At 42.6% G+C, this 23,705-nt stretch overlaps 1 protein-coding gene across 1 annotated transcript; it reads left to right on the top strand.

The window, feature by feature from the left end:
• The first annotated feature begins 322 nt into the window (after nucleotides 1-322).
• Nucleotides 323-20,345, top strand: LOC100692129 (period circadian protein homolog 2). The gene is given in 23 exon segments (XM_013267165.3): nucleotides 323-491; nucleotides 5,003-5,562; nucleotides 7,236-7,328; nucleotides 7,536-7,690; nucleotides 7,821-7,942; nucleotides 9,701-9,902; nucleotides 10,671-10,722; nucleotides 11,350-11,492; nucleotides 12,303-12,381; nucleotides 12,483-12,589; nucleotides 12,682-12,835; nucleotides 12,932-13,040; nucleotides 13,123-13,402; nucleotides 13,558-13,714; nucleotides 13,838-13,974; nucleotides 14,064-14,270; nucleotides 14,366-14,611; nucleotides 14,906-15,745; nucleotides 15,748-15,974; nucleotides 16,136-16,355; nucleotides 16,447-16,678; nucleotides 16,794-16,944; nucleotides 17,299-20,345. Coding segments are annotated over 22 exon segments (4,521 nt in total). The 5' UTR covers nucleotides 323-491; nucleotides 5,003-5,110; the 3' UTR covers nucleotides 17,455-20,345.
• Nucleotides 20,346-23,705: the final 3,360 nt, after the last annotated feature.

Below are 23,705 nucleotides of genomic sequence, written 5' to 3' on the forward strand. Positions count from 1 at the left end.
TCTCTCTGTCATCATCAGTTCCTGTTCGTTTCCTTCTTGCATTTTTTGCATTTATGTAATTTCAACATTTGATAGGTTGTTGTGGATTCTGCTACTCACGCAGTCGTAACTGCCCCACTCTCACACAACATGAGATTCCACGTGCAGTCAAAGCCTTGTTTATATAAAACGACGGACAGCACTCTAGGCCAATGAGCTTCCGCTATCGCAGTTCCGTCACGTTCTCCATGGAAACCCCTTGCTTCCAGCCAATCGGAAAACGCACAGGGAGGAGTCTAAATTGAGGTCGCGAGCCGGGCTCGGCGATTCGCTGGTAGGGCTGTGCGGGAGAGAACCGGGGAGGATCCGTTCACTACTGTGTCAAGCCGTCTGACGCTCTGCTCCCATTGAGGAATACTGAACGTTATAAGTGGATGAATTTAACGTGTCGCTTTTGATTTTACATCTCACTGGAGACCACCGGAGAGAGGATTTTTCCAACTACTGCTCAGGTTGGTCTGCTTTCATTTGCGCCCTTTCGTTTTAGCAAAAAGATTGACGAGCGAAAAAAATAAGTTGCATAACAAAAATCCGGTCTGCGCATGCGCGAACCCCGGGTTGCTCTACTTATTGTACTTTTAAAACCAAAAAATGCCGGTTATATTTTTTCTGTTCAGTCACACAGGTAGATAATTGTTACCTTTTGTGAAATATATCCTCTGCGGGCATCTCGCAGTGGATTTGTGGCGGCTTTTTAACGATTCGGCTACTTTTACATAACTGTGTCAGTGTACCGTGCACTGGATTGCAGGTCAACGTGTGTGTGGATTTCGAATAGCAGGTCAATGGGAGTTGGATGGGGGAAGGGGGGTCATTTTAAATGTTTTTTCCTTTAATATAAACATTACCTAATGTAAGGGTATCTATGTGAGAAATGTCATATGCAAGGAAGTGTAATATTAGACGTATAAAAAAGGCTCTTCGTCAGGTTTTACTTTTCAGCTGCTCGCACTCGAAACACTTTTACAAAATGGCTTTGAATTGTTGGCACAATTATGGCCGGAGGAAGTGGTTTAATTTCTTTACATAAGATTTTTTTTTTAAAGTGTTTGTTAAAGGTTTGGATTGACAAACCCGGGGAAGAAGAATAATCAGATTAAGATTATTTCTACCCAAAACTATTTAGGTCTTGTTAGAGGCCTACTCCACACACATACACAATTACAATTGTTTGTCATTTGCACATTTTTGAGAGATTCAAAAAAAAAAAAAAAAATTATATATATATACCGCGCATGTTATTCAAAGGCATTTATTTGAAACCTAAAAATGGCACTTGAGCTGTTTTATTATTTTTCACCCCAAACGTGTGGCTTTCATATTACAAAGCAGTTTCCCACAAGGCCAAAACAGTGATTATACTATGGCAACATGCAGCTACAGTAAAAAAATAAAATAAAAAATTGTGTGTGTGACAACAATCAAAGAAAATTAATTCTAGCAAATTCTTTTTTCCCCAGTGTCTTCTTTTAACAATTTTTACAACTTATATGTCAGATGTCAACTTAAAGTCAGCAGTCATCATTAATAAGTAATATCTTAAGTTGGTGGCATACACTGTGATGTAACTCACTCAGTCTGATGTCATTTTATTACATATTGAGATGGGCCATAACAGTAGGGGGTTATGTAAAAATTCTAAGTTTTGCCAAATTGCCACCATATGTGCAGCATCTTTCTACATCTATACTGATGTTGTCTCCCAGTAATATTTGTTAAGCCATGTTTTCCCCTGTTTTAACTTTGTGTGGATTGTCAGATGAGTTTATTTCTGTCAAAAGTGTAACATTATGCCTTTATTGGTCTTCATGTGATTTCAGTTTCGCATGTCAGTTAAAAGTGCACTTCAGGAGGAGCTGCTTACAAGACAAACCATGTGGTTTTATGAAACAAGGCTACCATAGCTTTGTGCTGCGCTATGGCCAAATCCATGTGACTGGAGCAGGGTTGTATAATGCCTGAGATCTGTGCTAGTGTGCTGGCTGTATGAGCCCTCTAGTTGAGGGCTGAGCTGGAAGCAGAGGGAGTTCAGTTTCATTATGTCATTATTCTGCTCAGCGACGTGTTTGGCAGTGATGCGGAGAGTTTGGGAAGACTTTCTGGTGGTTTAAGTTGTAATTTTGCGCTTGGATGTTGTTGGATGCTGGTTTTTCTTGCGATGTTACTGGAGGAAGGGGGTCGCTGGTAAGCTCACGTCTGCACTGCATGGTCTTTCATTGAAGGTCTTTCATTGAATTTGAACACACTTTAAAGTACAGGATAGTGGTCAGATTTTCTTCAGCAGTTTCATGTATGGTTTGTTCTGTGTTATGTCTACAGGCAAGCTGGTGTTATGACAGTTTGCACGAGTTTCAGGGATCAGTGCTTAACATATGGTCATGTTTGTGTGCGATTTACAGTTTAGTAAAGCTTCAGTTTATCCGTAGTGTACCGCTCCCACATAAGCACATGTGGGGAATGATTTACATAAACATACTTTAACTACTTAAACTTTTTTGTCTGTTAACCTAATTTTTTTTCTTCTCTTTTTGTGCATTTATTATTAGCTCTTCAGGCTCCCCATGTGAAATAATCTAAGCGATAAAACTAACTTTAGCTCATATATTGTAAACAAAATTTACCCTTGTGATTTTATGAGATATGTGCTGACATGTATAGAAAGTAGCTAGAGGACACAATTCTAGGAAATACTGGTCTTATTTCCTTAAAGAGAACGTAAATAATAATAATAGGAATAAATAGTTTGTTGCCATGATTACAAGCTGTGGTCTCTTTTTTGTTTGGGTGACATTATTCTAACCAGTTGTAACTCCTTGCTCTCTGCCGATTGGTCATTTCCAGCAGCCAATAAAACATCTCTTCACAGCGCCTGGCTGTTGCCTCCTTTAAACAAGAGTGGGTCATTTTCTAAGTGGAGTGGGTTGTTTGGAAAGTCTGCTGGGTTGTGTTTTTAAAATATATATATATATATTCTAGGTTTGTTATTAAAAAAATATGAAGAACCTATTCCTAAAACTTTGAGAAGTTATGTAAAAGTGCTTATGTAAAGAGAGAAGAATAGACAGGCTGCTGAATGTGCACGCTTACGTAAATAGCTGCAACCTGACACTGGAGAGCAGCAAAACAGTGAAATAGTTTGGATTTGGCTTCAGTACCTGTTGCCAGTATTTCCTGTTCAGCTTTAAGAGACACGAATAGCTCCAACCACTGCTGAGGTGGGTGTAGGAGGATAAAAACTGATAAAACTGGATCTTGTATTTGTCGTTTGGAGACAGATTTTACTCCCCAAGATCTTCTAAAGGCTCTTATCTAATTGCGGCTTTTCAGAAGCAAGTGGAAAACGGTCTCTATTTACAGCATGGCTGAACTTCTAACACAGAAGTGGACAATTAGTTTTCTCAAGGGGCCACATGAGAAACTGTCTCTGTTTTGGAGGGCCACACCAATAAGCTGAACTTAGTTTTGCTCAATATTATATAGTATAAAGTGCTATTGCTATTTTGCTTGTAATTTAATGACTTCATCTGCAGGTTCTCGAGTGTGTGTTGGGCTTGAAAAAGTGCATTAATATCAGGTTCAATGTCTGAGGTGGAAATGCAAAGGACAGTGGACAGGTGATCGCTGGCAGAGGATCTGTATCTGGATTTTTCTAAACTTTGTCAATGAGAATGTTTGTTCACATATGAAGGTAAATCCAAAGAGAAGCATCTTCAATGCTGGAATGTGAGTAAGAATGCTGCTCTGCAGGCGGCTTGAAAGAAACTGCAACTTTCTAATGAAAGCCTTCTCAGTGCTATGCATTTCATGTGCAAATGGGGCTTTGCCTTTGCAGTTTGGTATGAAAATAAAATAAAATTTAACAAAGTTGTATTGTGATTTTTAAAAAAAAAAAAAAAATTTAAAAAATTTTTCCTCACAAAATTACAAAAAACTGTACTGTTCTTTGATGAAGAGTTCATCAAGGAGTGTTTGGTGGCTAAAATGGGAAGCATTGGGGAGTCCTAATTTCCCATTAAACTCATGAGGGCTGCTCAGGTACAATTAAAGGGCCTAATGTGTTCTAGGGGCCACACAATGCCCAGGTCAGTTCTAACACTGACTTGAATGAGAGCACAGGCCATATATATATATTCACTTAAATAATTACGAAATATAATGTGTTTTTTATAAAGGTAATTGCTAAAAGGACTGTGCATCCACGGGCACTGTACTGTGTTACATAAGGCTATCTTTGATTTTTAATATGGACAGTTAATGTGTATGTGTGGGACCTTTATCTTTAACATTAATGATACGACTGTTTCTCTTAAAGACTGCTTGTCAGGTTTTCCTCCTACCGCTTCATCATGTAATTTGTGATGCAGCCATCCATACAGGAGACTACTTGAACAATAAAACCCAATTTTCATGCTTTTGTTTTGTTTCTGCTTCTCACATCCAAGTTGGTCCTGATTATGTGCAGGCGGCGGAGGTTTTTGTTTGTACTGTGTCAGCAGAGCTGTGTTTCATCTCTGTAGACTCACCTTTTATTTGAAGAAGCACTTTAGAAAAACTGAACCAGATTAAGCTGGTCTGGGACTGATGTCTACCTGGAAAGGGCAAACGACTGGCCTATTTACTGTGCAAACCTTTTGAAAGATGCATGGCAGCTCCTTTGGTGTGACTGTGTGTTAGTGTTTGTGTAACAGCAAGATCATTTTATCTGTGCTGCGGTGCCCTTTTTATTTATGGTTGACTTTTGAAAATGTGGAGATGTGAGGCCACACAGGTTGATCAGATCAAAGTCATGGCTACTGTACTTTGATTTAATCCACATTGATTGCTTCTAATATTAGAGTTGTGTTCCTTCTGCTATTGATTTTCTATCATTAGAAGTGCACTGTGCTGTAAAGTGTTGGTATGAGTAATTTCACCTGTTTCTTTTTTTTTTTTTTTTTGTCTTGTTTGTTTTCCTCTTCTTCAGACTGCATTTCCACTCCTGAGACGACAACCCCATTTATGCTCCAGTGCCATCAACTTTGTGGCATTGCCATGTGGAAGGTAACTTAATCTTCCATCACTAACCTGTCCCATGTCTGAGGATAGTGATCCAAAGCACTACCTGTACTCAACCCTGGACGGGCGTGAACGGAACCGGGAAAGGGCAGGCTTGCACGTGGAGGAAGCGCAGGGCACTCCCTGCAGCTCCGTTAGCCAGCTTCACCGCATGGCCAGCTACAGTGAGGGTTGTGGCGGGCAAGATGGGGTCGAACTCGAACCAGAGTTAGGATTGGCCTCCGAAGGGAGCGACAGCAGCCATGAGCACCCGGCCTCACTGGGGTCCCCGCATGATGACAGGAAGAGACCGCGCCCACCTTTGCACGAGGATGTGGAGATGGGTGGCAGTGGCTCGAGCGGGAGCGGGACAGAATCCCATGGCAACGAGTCGCACGGCAATGAGTCCCACGGCAACGAGTCGGTGGGCAGCTCAAATGGCAATGGCAAGGATTCCGCTCTCATGGAGTCCTCGGGGAGCAACAAGAGGTGAGAACTCATTGAAACCACTGAATCGTGATAAATGAAGTTTGTTTTTGTTGTTTTTTTTTCCCCACCACGGTGGGGGAGCGGACCAACTAGGTCACGGAAGTAAGGTTCATTAAAGTCATTGAAGGGCAGTTTGGGTTTTGCTGGGCTGAGTCACTGCTACAGTCCAATAGACTGCTTAAGCTGCAGGGAAGCAAGCTGGGAATTGGTGTTTTATTCCTAATCATGACTAATCAAAAGTGACAATAAGTGTCTGTATAGTTCATATCAAAGTGTTTTGTTTTTGGGTTTGTTTGTTTGTTTTTTAAGAAGAGAAACTGCAGGAAAAGTGAATATCATTCAGACTCTCTCAAGTCTATTGACATTTCACTAATTCCCATACTCATCAGGGTGTAAAATACTCAGCTCACACTCACATTATTGGACCTGATAATTACATGTCATTAAGTTTGATTTCAATTCGGTTCCCACTTATAGTTTTCTGGTGGCCTCATCTTTTTTTGATTAACCATATGGGATTCTGAGATGTAATCCTTTAAATATTAGTCTTGTTTGAAGAAAATGGCACACTTGGTGAAGGTTGTTGTTACATAACCAATGCTGATGCTTTCTCCATCTCCATTTACATCCACAAGGGGGGAAAAAATACTGGAAGCACTTGTCAGCTATACTTGCAACAGTGACTCCTCATCTTGATTAGACTCAACACCTAATACTGTGTTTCCTTCTTTCCACTGACTCTGATAGATTGAACTTGGGATTCATAATAGGGCTTGCTTAGAAGCGCTATTCCTTAGAGGTATATGAGAAAATGTCTTTCTAACTTAATGTCCTTCTTAATGAGTTTATTGCTTCAGTGACGAATTTCATGTCATCTAAAATTTAAAAAGAAAAAGAAGATGGCAAAGGTGAAAGTGCTAATCTTGAGACTTAAGAGATTAAATGGTACATCAGAAACCAGTGGATGACATCCCGGTAACTGCATCCATCTTTTATACTGTCTGTGCATCGACTGTACTACGTCCACAGAACCACATCCGTTTGGCATACTCTTCATACTCTGTTTCAAAATAGGACTTTATCACGTTTGAGAACAAACTTTGTGAACCTTTGTGTCACGATTTAAATTTGAGGCAAACATCCAAGAGAAATAAAAGTGACCACAATGCACGTTTGTAAAAAGTCTATGTCAAAAGTCAGTTTATAACTTGTTCAAAGAAAGCTTTTGGTGGGTGGCTTGACCTGGTTGTTTAACCGCCCACAGAATTTTCCATTGCACTTTGCGTTTCTTGAATGCTTCGTTTTTTTCCTTTCTTCTTTTCCACTATACATTATCCTAGTAGTCTTCTTGTCAAGGTTTAGTATTTGCCTCAGAGGTAACTAAATGAATTAAGGACATCTTGACATTTTCTTTTTAAATATTAATTTTCATGTGACTTGAAAAGCACACATGGTTATAATTGGTTAATTACACTTAACACTTGTTCACTTTCTTTATTTGTCCTCCCCATATTTAAAAAAAGAGTAGCTCATATGACTGTGCAACTCTAAGAACAGCCTATAGCATCAAATTCTTGAATCACTTAAAATGTTTGCTCTTCATTTTTGTTATGTGTTTTCTGGGTTTCCTGCACACCTTTGTTCATAACATGACATTGTCCTTGTGATTACAGCTCAAACTCTCATAGCCCCTCCCCGCCAAGCAGCTCCAACGCTTTCAGTCTGGTGAGCTCCGAGCAGGACAACCCATCAACCAGTGGCTGCAGGTTAGTACACTTCTGAAAAAAAGCCCAGCCCAGATTTACTGGTATTTAATGCAGCAACAATTAGAAATGTGAGCAGAAAGGTCTAGAACCCCTTGTCAGTACGTTCCCCTCCTGTTCTGCTTCCTTTGCTGGAAAGCCGAGTGTGACATCAATGGTGAGATCTTGTCATTTTGACACACGTGTCTCTGTCTCATTTGGGTCCTGCAGCAGCGAACAGTCAGCCAAAGCTAAGACACAGAAGGAGCTCTTCAAGACGCTCAAGGAGCTGAAGATGCACTTGCCGTCAGAAAAAAGGAGCAAGGGCAAGTCGAGCACTGTCAATACGCTCAAGTATGCACTGCGCTGTATCAAACAGGTGAAAGGTAAGACTTGCCTCATGTGCATTGTTTTCATCTGTGTTTTCATGTTGTATGGCTGATATTATACCTACTTACATAATGAAAATAAACTTTTATCTGATGTGTGCACTTATCCATATTGTCTTGGTTGCAGCCAATGAGGAGTACTACCAGATGCTGATGATTAACGACAGTCAGCCACCAGGGTTTGATGTAACATCTTACACCATTGAGGAAATCAACAGCATCACCTCGGAATACACCCTTAAAAACACAGTAAGTACCACCGCTCTTTTTTCACATCTTAAAGGATAAACAGCTAAACCAGTCTTTGTCTTTTAAAGACTTAGAATTTTTTTTAACTTGTTAGCAGAGAAGCTATAATTTTTTCCCCATTCATCCAGAAGTGCCTTTGTGAGGTTAGATAGCAATATTGGATCCAACTTGCAATTTCTAGTTCTTCCCATAGATGTTAGATGGGGTTCAGGGCTTTGTGCAGACCAGTCAAAGTTTTTTCACTAAACCTTACGGTTGGAACCATGCAGTCAACCCGGTCGCTTTTTCCTGGTAATTGAAAAATCCAGGTTCGTGTGTCAGACTGCAGGATAGAGAGGTGCAATTTATCACTCACTTTCTACACTGCTCCATCCAACGGTTGAGTTTGTGCTTGTTGATGTAAAGTTTGCATGCAGCTGCTCAGCCATAAAAGCTTGTGCCATGAAGCTCTTGGTACACAGTTTGTGTGCTGATGTTAATACCAGAGCAGTTTTGGAAGACTGCAGTTAAGGAATCAGCACATTGTTGACGACTTTTACTTTTGCACTATGCACCTCAGCACTTACAGTCAATACGGCTCTCTAACTTCATGTGGTCTACTGCTTTCTGGCTGATATGCTGTGACTCGCCCATTGCAGTAATACCACTTACAGCTGATCATGGAAGATCTTTAGAGGGAAGACATTTAACAAGCTGACTTGTTACAACAGTGGCATCCTAGTCCAGTAACACTCAGCCAGACTCAAATTCAGGAAGATCTAGTTGCATAACTGCATAACTAGATGCTTGATTATATATACTCGTAGCCATGAGACTGAAAACACCTGAATTTACGGATTAAGAGTTGTGGCCCAACACTTTTATCCGTGTATCTGTGTGTGTCTGTGTGTGTCTTACCCTGCGCACGAACAAAGTTCACATGGAAAACCACTTTCACATTCAGAACACATGTGTAGTAGTCAATTTTGTACTTACAGCTGTGCATGTATGTATGTTAGTACATCAGATGCATTCATAGACTCGTAGGTAGTGAGCCTAAGACTCTAGGCTCACTACCTACAATCTTACAGTTTTATTTGGATACCACCACAACTCCCATTTCCCTGCACTGTTAAGGCAACAAAAGCAGGAGAAAGTCTGTCTCAAGAAACCTAATTATAACATCGAAGACGGAAGCCAGAATAGGCAGAGATTTCTCCTTTTCTTTTATAAAAAAGAAAAATAACACACTTTATTGTTTATTGATTCTTGAAGTTGATGTAGAAAAAAGAATAACAGACGTAAGATAAAGAATACAATGGGTGGATGACAAGGATCAGCCGATCTGTTGTAGTACTAGTTGTAGTACTAGTAGTATTCAGTTTGAAGATGTGTTTTTAAATCTTCTGAGAGGGCTAGAACTACCTAATTTGGTCATTGTGGACATTTGGTCTAAGGTACTTCTAATTGTGCTCATGAAGTACAAAGAAAATCAGGTATTTAAAATATTGAGAAATCACTGATTTGTGTACCAAATGTTTGTATTTGTCTTAGCCAGTGGACTGATTTGAATGTTGTTTTTAAAGAAAAAAAAAAAAAAAACTAAAACAAGTTGTGTTGCGATTTGATCAGACTTATTAATAAACAAATTGTACAGTGCAGTACAATTTGTTAGAAACTTTAACTTTTAAAAATGTATGCCATAGAATTCTTTGACATTTTTGTAAAGTGAGAATAATCCTAAATGATTGATTAATATCCTTTTGTTTTTGCCTTTAGGATATATTCGCTGTAGCAGTGTCTCTCATCACGGGGAAGATTGTTTACATCTCTGACCAGGCAGCATCCATCTTGAACTGCAAGCGGGAAGTGTTCGACAATGCCAAGTTTGTGGAGTTCTTGACTCCTCAGGATGTCAGCGTGTTCTACAGCTTCACCACACCATACCGCCTGCCCTCATGGAGCATGTGCACAGGAGCAGGTAAGGATGACGAGTGCAGGTTTGAGCTGCACAAACACACAAAAGACACGGATGGTAAAATTTCCAAAATAGGGTCACACGGAAAACCCACATGAAACACATGCACCACCTGCACATGGACGTTTTTCCTCCACATACTCATGTTCATACACGCATAGCACATATTTCATTAGCGTTCTCAATCACACATTAATAAACGTATGACACTAACAAATGTGGCATGTTTGGCAGTCAGAAGGTCTGTGTTAACTGATGATGTGTACACCTTCAGGTTGTATTGCAAACATGTTTCATTGCATTTAGATTCTTCTCATCCCAGAGTTGGTGAATTATTGGGCTGTAATGTTAATTTTCTGTCCAGCAGTCGTACAAATTCCACTAAAAACTCATTTCAGAGATTACAAATTGTGCATTATCTTTCAAACATTTTCTCCAAAGGGACTTTTATGTTCTATAGTTGATTGCACTCCCACTTTAATAACTGGAAGCTGGTATCAGTCCAGTGAATTCCAGCATTTCCACTCATAAGTGTCTATAATTTTTTTTAAAATTGTCTCGAAAATGACTTTTTTATAAACTTTTGTAGTATAATTGCATCTCTTGCATTCTTATCTATGAGAGGCATTCTTATCTATTACATGAGAGGCAAACTTCTCAGGTCTGCTGAAGAGTATTTTGAATATTGATGACTGACAGATGGCTGAGTGGGAAGTACTCATGCTAATTCAATTATTCATCCCACCTTTTTCCCCTCTTCTTTTTATTCAGAGTCATCTCCCACGGAGTGCATGCAGGAGAAATCCTTCTTTTGCCGCATCAGGTGAGTGACAGCAGCCGGCCGCTGCTTTGATCCACGGTTTCCTGTCCAAGTAAGCTCTGAGTCAGAGGACGGATGGTGGGTAGGAGAGGGGAAAAGTGAGAGGAGGGAGGAAGTCGGCAGCTTTGAGCTTTTGAACTGCATCTCCATCTAGTGGCCAGATGGGTTACCTGCTATTGCTCATTTAAACTTTAAAGTTGTATATTTATATAATATAGTTTGAGCTGGTTTGGACATGCATAGAGGAGGAATATGCTGAACATGAATAACAGGAGATTCAAAAGAAAGGTTCATGGATGTAGAAAGAAGATTGTTGGTGTGACAGAAGAGAGTTAGGCTGAGCATTGTACCTTTATGTTTGAGTTACTGCATTTTGTAGAAAAATTGTTTTCTACCGCAAATGTTGTTTTTATGAAAGGAATAATGAGCTAAGGACTAAAACCACAGTTAACTAAATAATTACAATAATTACACTCCATGATTAGTAGATAAACTGGTAAAAGGATCTCTTAATGTTCAGCTTTTAGCTCATTTTTCATTTTTTAAATAATTTTTTCTATTTTGAAAGCCAAAAAAGAATCATCATTCGTTATTATGAAAGGGTCTTGACATTGTGTGTTTGCATTCTAGTGGTGGCAAGGACCGCAAAGGAGACCTCCAATACTATCCTTTCCGTATGACTCCATACCTGATGAAGGTCCAGGACACTGAGCTGGCTGAGGAGCAGTTCTGCTGCCTCCTGCTGGCTGAGAGGGTGCACTCTGGATATGAAGGTGAGAACTGTGCACTGTTTTAATAAAGCACTCAAGTGTATCACCCAATAATGAATGCAGTTTTATTTTGTTTACCAGTTACTTCTGACATGTATCAGATGGAAAATGTCATTTGTTTCATACGTTCAGAAGTTGAACCATAGTTGGCACAGTTTTAGACACCATAGTGTCTAAAACTTATACTGGTTATACTAGTTATACTATGCAACAGAATGTATAACTAAGGTACAGTTAATCAGAGATGACAGCCTGAAATGTACCAAGTCCAGAGAAAGATGCTTATGGGATTTTTATTTAGTTATTGTTTTTATCCATGTTATGTACTTGAACAGATGTTGATCCTTATCTCTATAAACAAATTATCATCCATCCAATACTGTCGCCACTATAAAAACTGATCACCCGAAAAACAAGGAAATGGCATTAAAGTTTTTCTACAATGCCATTTTAATCTGATTAACATTTTTTATGTGTCATATTTTTAAATTAGGTTTTAATTAATCTCATTAGTTGGTCAAGGGTCCAGGTCCCTTTTAATACCAAACGCAGCCTCCAGAAAGTGCTTAAGATTCAATAATGGGTTCATTGTTTCATAGTTTATCTTTTCTTTGTTTTTCTTTTTTTTTTAATCCAATTAGTTTATTTCTGATCAATCCCGTTGCTCATGTTTTGAAAGTTCAAAACCAGCTAGTGTGAGTTTAATCCTTTTAATGTGAACCAAGAGATGCTATCATCCATTTTATGTTTCAGGGATTAGTGTACAATCATTTTGCTTACTGGCATTTTTTTTCCTTCCCTTCTCACACCTAGCTCCCAGAATACCTTCAGACAAGCGTATTTTCACCACGACACACACCCCTAACTGTGTGTTCCAGGATGTTGATGAGAGGTGAGTGGACTGAATCCTTCCATAATCCTTACAGTGGTGCCATGTGTGAAGTCACCCTGCTGCCCTGTTTTCTACTAAAGTAATTACTGTTTTCCCCATAGGGCTGTGCCTTTATTGGGGTACCTCCCTCAGGACCTGATAGGGACCCCCGTGCTGCTCAACCTACACCCAAACGACCGACCCTTAATGCTGGCTATACATCGCAAAAGTACAAACAATTTGCATTCATACCTGGACTGTCTCACTGCGTTCTTATACTCTCAGCTCTTCCACTCACGCTTTACCTTCTGTTACCAACAGTTCTGCAGTACGCTGGTCAGCCGTTTGATCATTCTTCAATACGTTTCTGTGCAAGAAACGGAGAGTACATCACCATCGACACCAGCTGGTCCAGCTTTGTCAATCCCTGGAGCCGCAAGGTCTCCTTCGTCATTGGCAGGCACAAAGTGCGCATGTGAGTACTCCCACTATGGTGGGGCTTTTTGTTGTTTTTTTGGACATCTGTATTTATGAGGACATTAGGTGACAGCTGTATGTCTGCGTGTTTCAGGGGTCCTGTGAACGAAGATGTTTTTGCAGCACCGGCTTTCCATGGAGGGAAGATCATGGATTCAGACATCCAGGAAATCAGTGAACAGATTCACCGGCTGCTTCTTCAAGTATGCACACACACGCACACGGTTCACTTTTACACACACACGAGGCATTTGACAGCTCCTCTAACAGCCACTCTTTTTGCAGCCGGTCCACAACATGGGCTCCAGTGGTTATGGTAGCCATGGCAGCAATGGCTCCCATGAGCAGCTGGTGAGCATCAGCTCATCCAGTGAAAGCAATGGGAACATTACAGCAGGGAACACAGCAGAGGACACGGGCAGGACCAAGCCCGCCAGGACTTTCCAGGAGGTCTGTAAAGGTGTCCACATGCTCAGGAATCAGGACCCTCAGATCGGCCTGCATTCCCCATCTCCCACGCCGTCACCGTCTCTCCCCAAACATGAGCAGAAGAAGACCTCTGAGAGTGAGTCCAGTTGGCAACTATTAATTTCAAAATAAACAAAGTGATTATTCATTTAAGTACATCGGTGCAAAAAGCAAAACACATGCAAAATGTCTTTTAATTCTCCTGCCTGTCTTCTCGTGTGTGTTTCTCATATTATCTCCGCTTCTCTTTAGCATTGGCAGCTCAAAGATGTTCAACTGTGCGTCCAAAAGACTCGGTGCTCCCTCTGCAGGCCAGAGACAGTACTGCAGCCAGCATGGAGGACTTTACCTACAAAGACCAGACTGTGTGCTCCTACCAGCAGATTAGCTGCCTGGATAGTGTCATCAGGTCAGGCATAGATTTGATGGATGAAGTCATTTGCACAGTAATCCCTGTGCAAAGGCAGAGAGATCATGCTCTGTTTGCACAATATCAAAGCTCTCTCATTTAACACTCCTTCTTGTTTCCTAGGTATCTGGAGAGCTGTAATATACCCATCACAGTGAAAAGAAAATACCAGTTCTCCTCAAACACCACCTCCTCCAACTCTGATGATGACAAGAAGGGCTCAGAGGATGGCATGCAAGTCCCTCAGGATACAAATGCAGGCATGTAGTAATCATGCATCTGTGCCATCTGTGCACACAAACTCAGTCTAAGGTACTGGCTCAGCACTAACAAAATCTTTCTCATTTAGATCCCTTGATGTTGGATTCTCAGTCAGGCCTGTCAAACATGAAAGCACTAAAGAAGCCTCCATCTGGGGCAGCTGCTGTGGTGGGAGGCCCCCTGGCACCCCTCACTCTGCCCAGTAAGGCTGCGAGTGTGGTGTCCATCACTTCTCAGTGCAGCTATAGCAGCACCATTGTACATGTGGGAGACAAGAAACCTCAGCCAGAGTCTGGTGAGTTTCTGTGTCCACAAAAACACAGCAGGACTGTCATTATCCATGTTTTAATGACTTTATTTGACTGATGTTTATGGCACTGCTTTGTACAGAGATAATTGAAGATGTTGCAGAGAGCCCAGCACCCCCTGCGCTGCCTGTCAGTATGGTGTCTCCACCCAGCCAAGAAAAGGAGGCCTACAAGAGGCTGGGCCTGACCAAGCAGGTGCTGGCAGCACATACCCAGAAAGAGGAGCAGGCCTTCCTGAACCGATGCAGAGAGCTCCGTAGTTCCAGGAGCTTCCAGAGGGACTGTTCCACATACCTGCACAAGCACAGAGGTCCACCCAATGTTGAAGGTAATGTAAGCTTCACAGTTAGCTTTTCTGCTTTGTGGGAGAAGATTAATAACTGAGGCTACCAAACACAAAGAAAGTTCTACAAAGAGGAAATAAGGCTCACCTTTAGATTGAAATTTATCATATATATTAAAAAAAAATTGTTTAAGATGATTTTACCAAATTCCCAGTTCTTATGGCGAGTATACTTGAATTCCTGGTCTCCAGTCAGTGCACATCTACTTGCAATTTTTTTTTATTCTCCAACACAAAAAAAATGGCGTTCTGACCTGTGCGTCTATATCCTCATCTCAGAATCACCTGGACCACGAGGCACTGCTAAACAAGGCACCGTTAGGCCAGAAACTACTGCCAAGAAGGGTAACCGCAACAGGAAGTCCAAGAAGCCACGGATGAAGCATCCTGATTCATCTGATAGCGCTGTGTCAAACCGTAAACCACGGCCCCCTCTCCAGGGCCTCAACCAGACCTCTTGGTCCCCGTCAGAAGCATCGCAATCCGCTTTTAATGTGTCCTACCCCACCATGGTGCCTGCATATCCGCTCTACCCACCAACACCTGCTGCTCCAGCTCAGGCTCCCCGACCTGACCCCTCTCTCTCTACAGGATTTGGAGAGGGGCAGAGCACCCAAGCCCCACCTACTGCCCCTCCGTTTCCTGCACCCATTGTTACACCTGTGGTAGCTCTGGTGCTACCCAATTACCTCTTCCCCCAAATAGGACAAATAGGAGCTACTCCGAGACCAGCATTTTTCCCTGAGCAGGCCCAGACGCAGCCTTCATTCGCTACCCAGCAACCCTTTCAGCCCCCTCAGCCAACCTACACCATACAGACGCAACCCCCCTTCACCAGTCAACAGCCATTTCCTGTGCAGACTGCCTTCACCCCCCAACAGCCATTCCAAGCTGCTCAGACCCCTTATACTACCCAGCAGCCTTTCCAGGCTGCTCAGGCCGCCTTCGCTACTCAGCAGCCGTTCACCGCCCAGCCGTCTTTCCCAATGCAGGCCCAGTTTGTGGCTCAAGCCCCCTTTCCACCTCAACCTTTCCCCTACACTCTCTCCAGCGAGCCTCCCAAGACTCCTGCAGCGGAGCCTCGAGAGGGTGCGGCGTCACGATCTTCAACCCCTGCTTCTGGGGCGAGAGAGCCCCCACATCACCGCCGCTGTTTGAGTCCCGCTGTAGCTCGCCCCTGCAGCTCAATCTGCTGAGCATGGAGGAGGGGCAGCGCTCAGTGGAGCGTCAGGACACTACAGTAGCCTCTGCTGGAGGACAGGGTGGCAGTGCGGCGACAGCGTCTGTAGGAGTGGGAACAACAGGGGAGAAGAACGGAGGCGCAGCCAAGTCTGATAGCCAACAGCAGGTAGGAGTCACAGGACATTTACAAACTGACACAGTGAATCGAAAAGAAGTTACTAACTTGTACAGGTGCCAGCACTTAAACACAAACTTTGTTACAGTGTGCCAGTGGAGAGTGAGTGTGGAATTAATTATCTCTGATGTGTATACCACCTTGTGTTTTAGGTGGAGTCTCCAGGAAACGGGGCTCACAGTGACGGGAACTCATCATCCTGCGACCTGCTGGACATTTTGCTGCAGGAGCATGAAGACTCTCACTCTGGTACTGGATCAGCCACGTCTGGCTCCATGGGCTCAGGGTCAGGCTCTGGACTGGGCTCGGGATTAGGCTCAGGCTGCATTGGCTGTGGTACCTCAGCTAGCGGCGGCTCTGGCAGCAGAACAGGTCAGTAGTTGAACACTGAAGTTTGACAAGAGTTTCCACATAAATACATGTTTTTTATTTTTTTGTGACTCTGTCTCTGTTTCCCCAACAGGGAGCAGCAACACCAGCAAATACTTTGGCAGTGTCGACTCTCTTGAGCACGACCCCAAGTCTAAAAACAAGATGAGGGGAGAGGGAGGGTCTGAAGGCGGCAAGCCGCAGGACAAAGTCTCATCTCAAGGGGAGGGAGAGCATTTCATCAAGTATGTCCTACAGGAGCCCCTCTGGATGCTGATGGCCAACGTTGACGACAAGGTCATGATGACATATCAAATGCCATCCAGGTGAGTCACTAAGTGGAATTAAATATTTTAAGCTTCACCACTTGTATGAAGTATTAACCTTTTAACTCCATTAAATATCGTTCACACAAATGTATTTGTGTTTTCCGACCATCAGAGATATTCAAAGGGTTTTGAGGGAAGACAAGGAGAGGCTGAGGCAGATGCAGAAGAGCCAGCCTCACTTTACGTCAGACCAGCGACGAGAGCTAGTGGAGGAACACCCCTGGATGAGGAGGGGAGGCCTGCCTGCTGCCATCAACGTTAAGGTGGGGGACAGACACGGTTTCTCAACACGCTTTTAGCATAGTGTTAAAAAACACAGCACTCCCATTGCAAATAATTTGAAAAAGTACACCTGACACATGAAAAATGACATGACTTGTGTTCTGCAACAACACAATAGTTGTGCACTATTTTCTGCAAATGAACTTTAAAGGGAAGATTTCATGCAGTTTTCATGCAGGTTAGTGCTGCTCAAAGTCATTACAGATAACTGACAAGCCAATAATGAGACAAAACAAATGTAATGAAGCAAAACAATTGAAAATATAACCGTAAAATGGATTCAAATGTATATCTATAAATGTTGTAAGGCAACGACGGCATGTGTTTGTGTTCAGGAGTGTGTGTACTGCGAGGATGCGGCAGCGGCACCCATCGAGGAGGATCTTCCCGACATGGACATGGGTGAGCTGGGCGAGGAGCTGAGCCGAGAGGGTCAGAACACCCAGAGCCAGTCCGGGGAGCCTCAGCCTCAACCGGAATCCGTCTCCTGAACGGCCAGCAGAGGGCGTGTGCATACATAGACACTATGGATGTGACAAACAGCTGTGTGCCTGACCATCCTGAAGAACACGTACATGCACACTACAAGCAGAACTTTGTGTTGTGAGTGTGATGGTTAGGAGGGTGTACGCTGCTTGTGTGTGTGGGTGTTGGACTGCTACTGTGGTCCAGTTCCTAATGCGCCCCAATAGGAGGCAGTAGTGCTGTATGGGGGTTTTTGTGTGAAAGATCCCCATACAGCAAGTCACTTTGTCTCTATTTTTTTATTTATTTCTCTGTTAAATGCAGAGCACAGTACAAAACTAAAACTAATGACTGAGAGATACTACTTTTAAATATGTAAGGTTTTTAAATGTTTTTTTTTTTTATTATTATTATTATTCTAAGTGTCAAGCTGTCAGAATCAGCCGGGCTTTGCTGTTAGAAGTTTCTTCTGCCCAATTTTGTTTGTTTATTCCTGACTCACCACATGATCCCATTTAAAAACAAAAAAAACAAAAACGGAAAACAACAAAAAAAAACTCAGGATCCACATCATTTTCTTGTTAGGAATAGTAGAATAGTGGGGATTCTTATTGGATGATGAAGGTCAGTGGGCGGGGATTGGCACTTTTTGTATTTTGAATGAGTTTAATGTCACTGCTCGCCCTGGACCTGAGTACTCAAAGTATGCAGGCGCAGCAGTGTTAGCACCAGACAACAGCCAGCAGAGCGACATGCGTAGGCTGGCCGTAACTTTCCTCAACTCTGACAATCTTATACCTGATAAAAGCTATCCGTTTATGGGTGTTATTTATTATCCAGCAAACGATCTGCCCAGAATATTTTTAAGCCAAATCTGTTCAGCTGAAAGACTAATGTATTGCATTTCTAAAAGCTTGGAAACGCTACAGGATTTTTAAAGTCGCTTAAGCAGCAGAGCTAGCCTCTCCTTTTTTCACAGCACAGTCTGTAAGTGTTTCAGGCCTCTGCAGCTCAGGTGCTATGACAAAAAAGTGGGCATCATCAAAGATCAAGAAGCTGCCAAAATATTTTTGTAAAACAAAGCAAATGACAAAGGAGCGATGCACTAAGAGCGAGGACTTGTAGAAACTTCAAACTCCAAATCAAGCTCAGTTTCTTCTTCTTTTTTTGTTTCTTTTTAAAGAGAAACTTGCAGCCATACATTTTCTAGAAAGATGAGTAATGTCTTTTCTGTCAGTGTGGTGCAGCTCCACTACATAATTTCACTTTTAGAACAAATAACTACATTTTATGGGATTTTTTTTTTTTTTTTTTTTTTTAATGCAGCCCTTTTTCTTTCTTTTCTGGATCTATTTTTGCATCAAAAATTAGAACCCAATGCCTCCTTTTTCTTCTTCTTTGTTTTTTTTTTTTTTTAAATAATGCCTGTCATGCATGTCGAAAGGACTTCAAATCATGAGTCTCTACAGGTGCAGCAATACAGATCCTGGAGTACTGTGAAGCCTATTGGCCAGAGCAGATGCACGACGCTGACATCATTGCTCAGCATCGGCACTGACGTCTGCATGAAGGTGGGAAGGCAGTATTACATGTGTAGCAAATAAGAGGGATGATATTTCCCTGCTAGTTTTTCCTTCTTTTTTTTAATTTTTTTTAATTTTTTTGGTGAAAGTGGGGTTTTTACACTTTGGCCCGAGAAACATCGGCTCCTGAAGTATTAAGTAAACAGGTCCACCCTGCCTCTGCTTAATTGACACAAACCGTACAAGAAGTAGAGACCACTCTGGTGCTAAGGCAGAGAAACTGTTGGCAGGGCTTGCAAGTGTACCTGGACCAAGAACATCTCACCAACTTAGTTTTTCTTCATGGTTTTTGGTTTCACGTTAACTTGGCAGTCTTTTTTTTTTTTATTTTATTTTTTTTTTTTGTTATGTAATATTATTCTGTTTTTCTATTTTTTTTTTTTCTTATTTGTGTGTCTTTATTTTGTTTGTGTGACTTTGGGGAAGAGCTTTTTTGAGTGTCATTGGGGACGAACCCTACCTCTTATAAATCCCAGGTTTATGTTACTGTAAGCAGAGCGTATGTGGAATGTGTGTGCACCTGTGGGCAAAGCGCAATGGACAGAGCGGTCAGATACTTTGAGTGATTCCAGTGACTGAGGGCTCGTACGGAGACTCTTTGCCTCGGACTGGCAGAGGTTTATGGACTGCTCCTGAGGAGAGTACCGGCGCCTCTCACCACCTTTAGTAACTGCATCTTTCTCTGTCATTAATCTCTTTTTCTGTGCAAAATATCTCCAAGGAGCCTGCAACGCTCACCTGTGTATAAAAGACCGGATATGTCTCAAGTCATGTTTAAAACTGACTTTGTTTCATAAGTCTCCATAAAGAGGGAGACGGATTTTAAACACTGGTGACCTGTTGGACGTTCCTTGACCTGTAAATGCGTACACACAGTACCGGCACGTGATGTCGTGTATGGTTATATAAATCTGTCTCATTACCACTGTGAGTCTGTGGTATAAGAATCTGGCACATTTCTGTGCTTCTATTATTATTTTTTTTTAATTTTTATTTTTTTTATTTTGAGGTGAGATGTCTTGTTTGACAGATGCTGAACAGCCCCATTTCCAAAAACGTTGGGATGTGGCATAAAATTTAAAATAAAAACTTAAAGCACGGACCTGCAAATCCTAGAGACAAATTCAAAATGTTGCATTTTCTTTTCTGAACTATGATATGTGTCCGTTTTAACATTAAATATGTTGTCTTTGTACTCTTATATATATATATCGAGAGAGAGGGAGAGAGAGAGAAAATTTAAATGTGTAGCTTTTGTTTTTATTTTGTTTTATGCAGTGTTCGAACATTTTTGGAAAGTGGGATTGTGAAATAAAGCTGCAAAAATGGAACCACTCTGTTTTCTCTGTTCCTTTATTATACATAAAGCTAAACCCTAAAGAGGGCACATGGAGCCCAGTTAAATGGCTTTTCGTGTTTGGCATTCACACAAATCGCATTTAAATTCTCGAAAAAATATTGTTTGACCCCTTTTTAATGCTTCAGTGAACACTTGAAACAAACGTGCATCAAAATTCACTTGTTGCAAAATGTTGAATGATTTAAAATCCTTTTTTTTTTTTTTTTTTTTTTTTAAGTAGAGAAAATAAAAATTTTATCTTTGCATTGTGTTGCCACGCTGACAGCTGAAACGGGCTCCAACCCTCCAGAAGTTGGATAAATACATATATATGCACTGTTCTCATCACGACACACTGTACGATTACTCCAAAATATCCTACTTGAGCCTGTAAAAGTTAAGTAATTTGAAGGGGACCTATGTGTTTCCTTATTTCCTGTCATAAACATGCTGTTACGGTGGTGGATGCTCATATTAAGCATGTCTAAAATGTTCAGTAATGAGGTCTGTGTATGTACGAGTAACCCCTGTGAATCAAAAGCTCAAACTTAAGAGTTTAGACTGCTCTTAACACCAAGTTTTTTTTTTTCCCTACTCCTGGCTCTGTATAATGTCAAGAAGAGTGAGGTTCCCAAAGTGTGGGGCCCGCCCCCTAGGGGGGGCGCAGGGCCATTGCAGGGGGGGCGCGGTATGAAAAGGAAAAAAAAAAAAAAAAAGAGCGCTTGGACACTGTGGACAGGTTTTTGACGGGGCTCCCACACAAACGCGAAGCAGGAGATGAAGCATCGCCAAATATGTTTCCAAAACAACTTCCTTCCAAGCCAAAGACTAGAAAATATGGTGAAGCATATCTTCCCTTTGGCTTCACCTGCACAAGTGCCATGGTAGGTCCATCCATCCATCCATTCGCTTCCGCTTATCCTTTCCAGGGTCGCAGGGGGCGCTGGAGCCTATCCCAGATGTCATAGGGCGAGAGGCGGGGTACACCCTGGACAGGTCGCCAGTCTGTACCATGGTAGGTCTCCCCTGCAAAATTAGTTTCCCTGCGTCGGGAGCAGCGCGGGGCTCTCCAAATCACGGACAAACAGTATCCCACATTCTTGATTTTTAGTTCACAAACACTTCTTGTAATAACTAACTACTCCTGACATTTTGGACATGTTAGCTCTTTATGCAGTAAAGTTACAGTGGGATACAAATAATATCAGGCTGATCCTGCCGTAATTTGTTCCCCCGGTTCAAATCACGGACAAACAGTATCCCACAGCTGTTTATCTGTTTAAACCCATTTTGCACAGAGAGACATTTTTTGAAAAATGTATTGATAGCAATTGTCATGATCGGAGGCAATAAGACGCAGCGTTCTCAAGCACAAACCGCTTTTATTGAATTGTAGCAGCAGCGTACGTGCCTACATCAATTCCGGAAGCAAACATATATAAAACAGTATTCTAGCGACCTCTAGTGGCTGCCCCCATGGTAGCCTTACTAGAACAACATAAACAGATTTCACAACATCTCCCCCTTTAACAAAAGTACTTTCAACATAAAACAGTGTTGTCAGGACGCAGGACATCACAGGGGTAGACTACCCTCAGTCCTGATAAGGGATTATTCTGCCCTTAGAACATAGAAAGGAGATAGGTCTCAGTCTCTGAATCTGAGAGGTACTTTAATCTCCCGCCCCCTGGAAGTCACTCTCACAGGTGTGGTAGGGCGGAGAGGAGACCCCGGGGCAGGGACTGGCAATGCCTGCCTTACTGGTGGTTCCTGGGAAGCAACCGCCACTTTAGTTGGAGTAGTCGGTGTAGCTGGAACAGTGCTCTGCTGCGGCTCCTCAGGATCAGCGGTGCCTGGGACAGGCTGAAGGTGTCGTCTGTTGCGGCGAGTCACGTTCCCATTCGCCATCTCCACCAAATAGGATCTCGGCTCTTTAGACTTACTGATGACCTTGGCTGGAGTCGTCCACCCCTTTTCCCCGTCCAGCTTCACTACAACATCCTGGCCTGGGAGAAGCTCAGGAAGTGGACGAGCTGAATGTCTGCGGTTGTAGAAGAATCTGTAAGAGTTCTTAGCTGCAGCATCCCTTTGGCACACCGTGTCCCTATTGACTGGACTGGGCAGCAATGTCTGTTCGAGTACTGGGACGGTGGTGCGGATTTGACGTCCTGTCATAAGTTGAGCTGGGCTTGCACCGGTTGCTGCAATTGGTGTAGAGCGGTAACTCATTAAGGCTAAGCAGGGGTCAGGCTGTTTGAGAATGAACTTGGCTGTTTGGACAGCTCTTTCAGCAGCTCCATTTGACTGGGGGTAATGAGGGCTCGACGTAGTGTGGGTGAAGCCATAACTCAGTTTGAAGTCTTGGAACTCCGATGACGTGAACTGCGTCCCATTATCACTGACCAGTTCTAATGGGATGCCCCATCTAACGAACATATGTTTGAGCTTGTTAATGACCTGTCTGCTTGTTGTTGTAGTGAGGGAAGCAATCTCAATGTCTCTTGAAAAATAGTCAACAACGACAAGAAAGTTCTTACCCTCGAGCTCGCACAGATCAGCTGCAATCTTTTGCCAGGGGCCATTGGGCAAAGGAGTAGTCACAAGGGGTTCCCGTCGCTGTGTAGGCTTGTGCTCTCTACAAAAGATGCATGACCTCACCTTGTGTGTTATTTGAAGTCCAATGTTGGGCCACCACACTGTTGATCTTGCGCGCTCCCTACATTTAGTTAGCCCTTGGTGGCCTTCATGTAATTGGTCAAGGACACTGGGTCTGAGTGCTGTAGGAATTACGATGCGATCGTGGTAGAGCACTAGACCATCTGATTCTGAAAGGTGGCTTCTGGCTGCATAAAAACCTTGCAGTGGTGAGTTCTTTGCCATTCTCCGAGGCCACCCTTGTCTGATGAAGATGATTGCTTTTTGAAGCTCTGGGTCCCTCTGTGTAGCTCTACGAATTTCCTCCAACTTATGTGACTTGATAGGTTTGCTTGTCACTACGTTGCTCACATATGCCTTGACCTGGCTGTCTGTCTCGGACGGGTAGCATCCGTGCAGTGGATGTCTGGAGAGTGCGTCTGCCACCACTAACTGTTTACCGGGAACATGCTCAGCAGTGACATTGAATCGCATCAGCCGCATCAGCAGTCTCTGACATCTCAGTGGCGTTTTATCAAGGTCGTATGAGTTGATCAAAGGCACCAAGGGCTTATGGTCAGTTTGTAGGCGTACCTGACCCATGCCTTGGATGTAGCGGGCAAAACGTTCACAGGCCCAGACAGATGCTAAACACTCTTTTTCGATCTGCGAATATCTTTTCTCTGCGTCTGTGAGCGTGCGAGAACAAAAAGCAACAGGC

The sequence above is a fragment of the Oreochromis niloticus genome, linkage group LG14, assembly GCF_001858045.2.
Source record: "Oreochromis niloticus isolate F11D_XX linkage group LG14, O_niloticus_UMD_NMBU, whole genome shotgun sequence".
Taxonomy (NCBI): domain Eukaryota; kingdom Metazoa; phylum Chordata; class Actinopteri; order Cichliformes; family Cichlidae; genus Oreochromis; species Oreochromis niloticus.